Raw genomic sequence first — 10,301 nt, forward strand, 5'->3', positions numbered from 1 at the left:
TTATTGGTCATATCATTCGCAAATATTTTCTTCCATTCAGTAAGTTGTGCTTTTGTTTTTTTTGTTTTTTTTTTTTAGTTTATTTTCTTCAGAGACTTTATTGCAGGGCCCCAGTTTCCTTATCTGAAGATAAATGATTATAAGTAACAGTTATCTGAAGGGAGAATTCTGGGAGAATTAAACTATCCCCTACAAGACCCAATGAGCGTACTTAGGTATTAAGACCTGATTGCCTAGGGTGTGAAAGTTCACAGCACAGTGTACTCCAGGACATTCCTTAGAGGTTTAAAAACCTGAAACAAAAGTTCTGAATACAAGAACCAATGTTTAAAGCATAAAATCCTTACTTGGAGTGTTCAGCCCAGTTGATTATCAAAAGCTATTTATAAAATGCTTCAATACTGATGATATTAAAACTACCAAAACTCTGTAATGATCACAAAGATTTGGCCTCCCAGGTTAGAGTCCAAAGTCATTTTGACTCCTGATAACATTGCAGAGATGTCAGTCAGATACTTCTTAACCTAACAATGTGGCATCTGCTGTCTATGTTTTCCGTCGATCATAATCTCCAACCATCTTCTTAATGTGTGACAATTTGCTCTTCAACTGCTTGCAATAATTCCTCTTACTTTTGTAATCTGCAGATCCCTTAACTTGCTTCAGTCTATTGTATTCATCAGCAGCAGCCATGTACTCTTCACTCTCTTCTCTATAGTCATCCAGTTCTTTATCTAGACGAGAGAGTTCTTTATTGATCTCATCAAGCTCTGCTTGTAAGCTCTTGTATTCCTGCAGGCCAGTGTCAAAATTCCTCTTGTAGAGTTGTCTTTGTTGATCTGAAGTGATAGGTGGATATTCCCTGATCCAGTCCTCCTCCAGCTCATCGCAGGACTTGCCGCCTGTCGTGTAGTCTGTTTCATAGTGGTCTTGCTCTGATCTCCTCGACTTTCCTGTGCTTTTGTTTTGATGACAGATTCTTTTGCTCTGCAAAACCTTTTAAGTTTAATTAGGTAACATCAGTTTATTTTTCTTTTGTTCCTTTGCCTTAGGAGACAGATCCAAAGAAATATTGCTACAATTTATGTCAAAGATTGTCCTAATTATGATTTCTTCTAGACGTTTTATGTTTTCCAGTCTTACATTTAGGTCTTTAATCCATTTTGAGTTAATTTTCTTGAATGGTTTAAGAAAATGTACTAATTTTATTCTTTTACATATAGGTGTCCACTTTTCCCAGCACCACTTATTGAATAGACTGTCTTTTCTCCATTGTATATTCTTGCCTCCTTTGTCATAATTTAATTGACCATAAGTGCATGGATTTTTTTCTGGACTCTCTATTTTGTTCCATTGATCTATGTGACTACTTTTTCTGCCAGTAAAATAATTCTTTGATTACTGTAGCTTTGTAGTACATTCTGAAGTCAGGGAGTGGGATACTTCCTGCTTTGTTCTTTTTTCTCTTTTGCTTTGGGTGTTCAAGGTCTTTTATTGCTCTATATAATTTTTGATTATTTGTTTTAGTACTGTGGAAAATGTCATGGATGTTTTGATACGGATTGCATTAAATCTTTAGATGGCTTTGTGTAGTATGGACATTTTAGCAATATTAAATCTTGCAATTCATGAACACAGAATACATTTTAATTCCTTTTTATCATCATCCTTAATTTCCTACATCAATTTTTTTATAGTTTTCAGAGTATAGGTCTTTCATCTCCTTGGTAATTTTATTTCTAGTTATTTTATTCTTTTAGATGTGATCTTAAATGGGATTTTTTTCTTGCTCTCTCTTTCTGATAGCTCATTATTAGTGTATAGAAAAGTAGCAGATATCTGTATGTTAATCTTGTATCCTACAATTTTACTGAATTTTTTTTTATTACTTCCAATAGTTTTTTTGGTAGAGACTTTAGGATTTTCTATATGTAGTATGTCATCTGCAAATAGTGACAGTTTTACTTTTTCTTTCTAATTTGTATGGCTTTAATTTTTTTCATCTCTAAATGCTGTGGCTAAGACATCTAATATTGTGTTAAATAGAAGAGGCAAGAGTAGGCTCCTTTTCTCTTTTTTGATTTTAGAGGGAAAGATTTTAGCCTTTCACCATTGAGTATACTGTTTGGTGTGGTTTTCTCATGAATAACCTTTAGTATATTGAGATATGTTGAGGTATGTTTCCTCTACACAAACTTTGATAAGAGATTTTATCATAAATGGATGTTTAACTTTGTCAAATGTGTTTTTTTTTGGCATCTATTGAGATGATTTTGTGATTTTTATTCCTTCTTTTGTTACTGTGGTGTACCACATTGATAGATTTGTGGATATTAAACCACCCTTGCATGCCTGGAATAAATCCCACTTGATCATGGTGTATTATCCTTTTTACATATTGTTGGATTCTGTTTGCTACTATTATTTGAGGTTGTTTTCATCTATATTTATCAGAGATATTGGCCTGTAATAATTTTTTGTAATTTTTCCCACATATTCTTTTTTATGTTTATTTTATTTTACTTATTTTTTTTTACTTTTATACAATTTTTAAAGGTTGTTGTCCATTTACAGTTATTAAAAAAATATTGGCTACAATCCCCGTGTTGTACAATATTCCTTGAGCATATCTTACACCGAATAGTTTGTGTCTACCACTCCTCCAGCCCTAAATTGCCTCTCTGCCCCCACTGGTAACCACTACTTTGTGCTCTATATCTGTGAATCTGCTTCTTTATCTTATACTCACTAGATCATTGTGTTGTATTTTTTAGATTCCACATATAAGTGATATCACACAGTATTTGTCTTTCTCTGTCTGACTTATTTTACTTAGCATAATGCTCTCCAAGTCTATCCATGTTGCTGTAAATGGCAACATTTTGTTCTTTTATATGGCTGAGTGATATTCATTTGTTATATATATAACATATATATGTTATATAACATATATATATATATCACATCTTCTTTATCCATTCATCTGTTGATGGACACTTAGGTTGTTTTTATATCTTGGCAATTGTAAATAATGCTGCTATGAACATTAGGGTGCACATATCTTTTCAAATTAGTGTCTATGTTTTTATTGGATATATACCCAAGAGCAGAATTGCTGGGTATATGGTAGCTCTATTTTTAGTTTTTTTGAGAAACCTCCATACTGTTTTCCACAGTGGCTGTTTATATAGGTTGGATATTAATCCTTTATCAGTCATATCATTTAGAAATATTTTCTCCCTTTCAGTAGGTTGTTTTTTCATGTTGTTCATGGTTTCCTTTGCTGTGAAATACCTTTTAAGTTTAATTAGGTCTGATATAATTATTTTTAGTTTTATTTCCTTTACTTTAGGAGACAGATCCAAAACAATGTTGCTGCAATTTATGTCAAAGTATGTTCTGCCTGTTTCCTGTAGGAACATAGGCAGAAAATCTATCTTTCTGAACATCTATCCTTCTGAAACTATTCCAAAAATTTGCAGGGGAAGGTAGACTCCCAAACTCATTCTATGAGGCCAGCACCACCCAGATACCAAAACCAGACAAAGATATCACAAAAAAAGAAAATTACAGGCCAATATCATTGATGAACATAGGTGCAAAAATCCTCAACAAAATACTAGCAAACAGAATGCAACAATACATTAAAAAGATCATACACAATGATTAAGTGGGATTTATCCCAGGGATGCAGAGATTTTTCAATATCTGTAAATCAAGCAATGTGATACACTACATTAACAAACTGAAGAATAAAAACCAATATAATGATCTCAATAGATGCAGAAAAAAACCTTTGATAAAATTCAACACCCAATTATGATTAAAAACAAAAACACTCTCCAGAAAGTGAGCATAGAGGGAACATACCTCAACAAAATAATGGCCATATATGACAAACCCACAGCTAACATCATACTAACAGTGAAAAGCTGAAAGCATTTCCTCCACGATCAGGAACAAGACAAGGATGCCCACTCTCTCCACTTTTGTTCAACATAATTTTGGAGTTCCTAGCCACAGCAATCAGAGAGGAAAAATAAATAAAATGAATCCAATTGGAAAGGAAGAAGGAAAACTGACACTGTTTGTAGAGGACATGCAATATTCTTTTTTTTTTAGTTTCTTTGCCTGGTTTTGGTATCATGGTAATGGTGGCATCATAGAATGCATTTGGAAGTGTTCCCTCTTCTTCAACTTTTCAGAATAGTTTGAGAAGGATGGGTATTAGGTCTTCTTTGTATGTCTGGTAAAATACCCCTGTGAAGCTCTCCAGTCTTGAACTTTTGCGTGCTGGAAGTTTTTTGATTACTGCTTCAATTTCAGTACTAGTGATCAGTCTTCTCAGTTTATCTTTTTCTTCCTGATTCAGTCTTGGAAGATTGTATGTCTCTACTTGTTTATCCATTTCTTCTAGGTTGTCAAATTTATTGGCATATAACTGTTCATAGTATTCTCTTATTTTTTGTATCTTTGTGATATCAGTTGTAGTTTCTCCTATTTCATTTCTTATTTAGTTTATCTGGGTCCTTTCTCTTTCTCTCTTAATGATCCTGGCTAAAGGCTTATTAATTTTGTTTATATTAAAAAAAAAAACAGCTCTTGGTTTTATTGATCTTTTCTATTTTTATCTCATTTATTTACTCTGTGATTTTTATTATTTCCTTCCTTCTGCTAACTTTGGCCTTTATTTTTCTACTTAGATGGTAAGTTAGGTGTTTATTTGAGATATTCCCAGCTCCTTGAGTTAGGCTTGTATAGCTACAAACTTCCTCCTAGCATGCTTTTGCTGCATCCAAGAGATTTTATAAAGTTGTATTTTTATTTTCATTTGTCTCAAGGTATTTTCTGATTTCTTCTTTGATTTCTTCATTGACCCATTAGGTTTTTTTAGTAGCATGTTGTTTACTCATCACAAATTTGTGTTTTTCCCATTTTTATTCCTATCATTGATTTCTAGTTTCATGTCATGGTGATTAGGAAAAAAAAACGCTTGATATAATTTCTATCTTCTTAAATTTGTTGAGACTTGGTTTGTGACCTAGTATGTGTTCTATCCTGGAGATTTTTCCATGTGCACTTGAAAACATGTATTCTGCTGCTTTTGGATGGAATATCTGTAGATATCTATTAAGTCCAACTGGTCCAATATGTCATTTAAGACAACTGCTGCCTTATTAATTTTCTGCCTTGATGATCTGTCCATTGATGTGAGTGTGGTATTAAAATCCCTACTTTTATTGTATTATTGTCATTTTCCCTTTAAGTCTGTTAATATTTGCTTTATATATTTAGGTGCTCCTATATTAGGTGTGCCTATGTTAACAAATATTGTATCTTCTTCTTGAGTTTATCCCTATATCATTATAAAGTGCCCATCTTTGTCTTTTGTAATAGACGTTGTTTTAAAGTCTACTTTGTCTGATATGAGTATTGCTACCCCAGCTTTCTCGTCATGTCCATTTGCGTGAAATATCTTTTTCCTTTCCCTCACTTTCAGTCTGTGTGTGTCTTTAGCTCTGAAGTGAATCTCTTGTAGAAAACACATGAAAGGGTCTTGTTTTTTAATCCAATCAGCCACCATATATCTTTTGATTGGAGCATTTAGTTCATTGACATTTAAAGTGATTACTGAGAGGCATGTGCACATTACCATTGAGTTATTTGTTTTCTGTTTTTTTTTTCTTCTTCTCTGTTCATCTCTCCTTCTTTTAGTTTCTTCCTTTGTGGTTTGCTGATTTTCTTTGGTGGTACGCTTGTTTTCCTTTCTCTCTAGTTTTTGTGTATCTATTATAGTTTTTTTTTTTTTTTATGATTACCACGGGGTTCATATATGTTGATCTATAACTATATCAACTTATTTTAAACTGATAATCTTTCAAACACATTCTAAAAGATCTACATTTTTTACTCTCTTACCCCACATTTTGTGTTTTTGATGTCATATATAACATCTCCTTGTCTAACCCTTAACTGTTTATTGTAGTTATGGTTGATTTTACAATTTTTTGTCTTTTCATATTTGTACTAGCTTATTTAATTGATTGAGCCACAGACGTTACTAAATAGTTACCTCTGTTAGTAGGATTTTCCTTTTCCATAAATTCTTTACTTGTTGTACCCTTTTCTTTTCCACTTAAAGAAGAACCTTTAATGCCTATTGTAGGGTTGGTTTAGTATTGATAAACTCTTAGTTTTTGCTTGTCTATGTTATTTATCTCTCCTTCAACTATGAATGATAACCTTGCTGGGTAGAATATTCTAGGTTGTAGGTTTTCTCTTTCAGCAGTTTAAATATATTATGCCTCTCCCTACTGGCATGCAAAGTTTCTGCAGAAAATTCAGCTGATAGCCTTATGGGGATTCCCTTGTATATAACTCTTTGTTTTTCTCTTGCTGCTTTTAAAATTCTCTTTTTATCTTTTGCCATTCTAATGATGATATGTCTTGGTGTGGTTCTTTTGGGGTTCACCTTGTTTGGAACTCTCTGTGATTCTTGGATGTGGAAATCCATTTCCTTCTTCATCTTTGGAAAGTTTTCAGCTATAATTTCATCAAATGAATTTTCAACTCTTTTCTCTCTCTCTTCTCCTTCTGGAAGTCCTATAATAAGTATGTGATTATCCTTATCATTGTCCCAGAGGCCCCTTACACTATTTTCATTTTTTTAATTTGTTTTTCTTTTTGCTGTTCTGATTGGATGAATTCCATTATTCTGTCTTCCAGATCACTTATGCCTTTTTCAGTATCACCTGGTCTGCTACTCATGACTTCTAGTGTATTTTTCATTTTAATTTTTGTATTCTATTCTGACTGATTCTATTTGAATTTTATAGTTCCTTGCTAAAATTCTCACTATGTTAATCTATTCTTGCCCCAAGTTCAGTTAGTATTTTTATTACTGATGCTTTGAACCCCTGATCTAATAAATTATTTATCTCTGTTTCATTAGGGACTTCTTCAGGTTTTTTTTTTTGTATTCTTTCATTTGAAACAAATTTCTCTGTCTTCCCATTTTGTTTAATTTTCTTTGTCTCTATGGAATTGTGTGATACAATTATCTATCCCTGTCTTGAAGGTGTGTCTTTGTAGGGGACTGCTCCTATGCAGTCTGCATGTGCCCAGTGGCTTTGGTGGGAGAGTTGTATCCAAAGTGAGCATGGGTCACATCTTCCCCATTTGTATGCTAGCATCTACCACTTTGGTGGGAGGTGGGGCTGGATATGGAGGGGTTAGAACCAGAACCAGGTAGAATCCATGGTTTCTCCTATGTTCAGTGGCCATCACTGCCCTATCAACAGTGGGATTGGGTTCATGTTGCCATAGCAGAAGCCCTAAAGTTCCAGCCCAAGCTAGTTCCACTCCCTCTAAGTGTGTGCTCTCCTCCCAGCAATGGCACTTCTGCTCTAGTACAAATCAGTGCCAGAGCAATAGGGATGAAGCAGATGCCTAGTGCAAGCCAGGGCACCCACTGGGATGGTCCTGGCACTCCAGTCAGATCCTCAGGTAGCTCTCTATCTGCCACCTCTGTGTGTACTCTGATAATGGTTGTTTTCACTGTGTTCAAATGCAGGTCCAGGTCCAAGCTGACTGCATTCCACCCATGTGCACATTCTCCTTGGCAAAGGCAGCTTTCATCCTAGTGGAGAGCTGTGCTTGAGCTAGAGGGGCTGGAGCAAGCACCCGGTGTGGGCTGGGGTGAATGTTGGAGCAATTGAAGGAATCTTGCCAGAGCCCCAGGCCATTTTCAATCTTCTTCCTCTTGTTCCAGGGAGTAAGCAAATGTGTGTGTGTGTGTGTGTGTGTGTGTGTGTGTGTGTGTGTGTGTGTGTGTGTGCTTTTCATGAGTGGAGTCTCAGTTTCTTACAGCCTTCCTGTTAAGTCCCACTGGTTTTCAAACCAGCTAAGGAGACTTGTCTTCCTGTTGTCAGACCCCAGAGCTGGTGTGCTGATATTTGGCTCCAGCCTCTCATCCCCCAGAGTGGATCTCCAAGCCTGTGATAGTCCCTTCTCTTCTGTCTCCCCTGCTAGCAGTGCAGGTCCCTACCTGATTGCTTCACCTCCCTTCCTACCCAACTCTGTGTGAATCTTTCTGCCAGTCTCCAGTTTGTTTTCAATGAGAGTTGCTCCACATGTAGATTTATTTCTTATGTGTTCAAGGGAGGAGGTGAGCTCAGCATCCTCCTACTCTACTATCTTGGTCTCCCTCCTCTTGACCACTTTTTTGCAACAAATCTCTGGCTGTAAATTCCCTGCTGTGTGTTAAAGCTAAAACCAGATACAATATATAGTGCCAAGGAATAACAAGTCCTGCTGAGTGTTATCATAGGTGCCTCATGTAGAAATGGCATCAAGGCAAGCATTTTTCTGGTTTACTGAGATCTAATCAGGATAGTCTTGTTGCATCAGCAAAGCAACATGTAGAGTTCCACCAGAATCCTTCCTACAATATCAAGTAGAGCAGTTTGCTGACAACTGATCTCATTATGAGGCTTTATCTGCATGGCATGGTTTCAGTGACATTGTGAAGGCAGCAGAGTTGATACTAATAAAAATAAGGCCTAATACAAAATTTGATATGCACTTCCACTCACACTTCAGAGTAAATCTCTGAATAAAATAAAAGAGTGTTCCTCTTTCTTTTATGAGTAATGGATTTAGCTAAGCAAATAGAATGTCTTTTGTGAGGAAGAATGGATAATGTGGAAATAGGAGAACAAATAGATGGAATTTATCATCTTTGAAGCTCAAAAACTGTATGCTATGAAATGGAGACACTCATAATAACTTGTCTCTGCATCTTCTCTACCTCTGTGAAGGAGGTTGGAGGCCCTGGACCTATATCCTGAAACACAAACATCAACATCATCACCATCACCATCACTATTGCCTTCAACAGCACCAGCCCTGTATCCAAAGGCAGTAAGCTCGTGTCAAGAGCTAATTTCCCAACTAGTGACCCTTTTGTGCCCATTGACCTCTGTATATTTTATTGACCATTTTGGCTTAATATTATGACTGGAAGGTAGCTCTTTGATACCAAATCTTCTGTTTGCTGAAGTCAAGTAATTCCAAATGTAGTTTACATCTTATTTGTTTAAGACTTCCATGTGTGGTCTCATTTTAAGTTTATGACTAAAATTTGAAGTGATATTTCAGTACTTCCAGGTGATCCTACTTTAATTCCAAGTCCGTTTTTATCCTCTGTTCCTCTGGCCCCAGCAACTATTTCACACCTCCTCTTCTCAAACATCCAATATTGCCTTCCCTCTCCTCACCTTAACTGATTAACTGGCCTGTTATTTCACTGATAAAATAGAAGGTATCTGAAGAGGCCTACCACAAGCTCCTACCAAAATATTTACCCATCTCACTGTATCTGCACCCACACAATCTGCTTTACTCCAATTATGTACTTTGCTCCTGAAAATAACTTATTTCCTCCATGGTCAATTTATCCCTGTACACTAGGTTCTCAACCAACAAACATGTTGAAATATTTCGCATCTTAAACAACAACACTACCAACAACAAAAACAATTTCCATAGGTCCCAAATCCCTTATAATTTACCACATCTTACTCCTTTTCTATGAAAATATTTGCAGCAAATCTCCATTCAAAAGTGTTGCCTACACTTACTCTCTCAAATTTTCCACATCTCATTGTCTTCCAAACACACTCTAATTAGATTTTGTTCTCATAACTCCACTGAAATCTTGTATTGTGATTCCCAGTGACCTCCATATTTTTCAAATCTATGGTCAGTTTTCATCTGTATTTTATTTGATCTTTCAGCAGTATTTAACACAGTTGATCACTTTTCTGTTGTTGAAGCACTGTTGTGACTTGGTTTCATCTAGAGCAGGCTATTCTCTTTGTTTTCATCATACCTCATTAGAAGCTCCTTCTCAGCTTTATTTTAGTTTTCCCACTCTTCTTTCCCATTTATTAAATACTGTACGTTTTCTGTTTATCTCTATTTAGTTTCATATTCTTGGTGACTTAATTTTTAATGGTTTTATATAGGATTTATATTCTGATGACCCTAAATTTGTCCAGCCTTTGAACTTCCATAAGCTATAAACTCCTATGTCCAACTGCCTTGGGACTACACTACTTGTTGCCTAACAACATATCAAATTTAACATAGGTAAAATACAACTCTTGACTACATCACCACTCTCCATCTATCTTGTTCTTTACCAAGCCTTCCTCATGTCAGTAAACCATTCACTTGGTTGCTTTGGTCAAAACCCCAGAGGTCATATTTTATTCTTCTCTTTCCCTTCCACTCTACAT

At 35.5% G+C, this 10,301-nt stretch overlaps 1 protein-coding gene across 1 annotated transcript; it reads right to left on the reverse strand.

Annotated features, from left to right (window-relative positions):
• Positions 1–322: 322 nt before the first annotated feature.
• Positions 323–8,974, reverse strand: LOC118888306 (occludin-like). The gene is made up of 2 exons (XM_036839289.1): positions 8,810–8,974; positions 323–987 (listed from the first exon to the last, which is right to left on the reverse strand). Exons 1-2 carry the CDS (start codon positions 8,972–8,974, stop codon positions 547–549), a joined length of 606 nt encoding a protein of 201 aa, XP_036695184.1. The 3' UTR covers positions 323–546.
• Between the last annotated feature and the right edge of the window lie 1,327 nt (positions 8,975–10,301).

Source organism: Balaenoptera musculus, chromosome X (assembly GCF_009873245.2).
Source record: "Balaenoptera musculus isolate JJ_BM4_2016_0621 chromosome X, mBalMus1.pri.v3, whole genome shotgun sequence".
NCBI classification, from domain to species: Eukaryota; Metazoa; Chordata; class Mammalia; order Artiodactyla; family Balaenopteridae; genus Balaenoptera; species Balaenoptera musculus.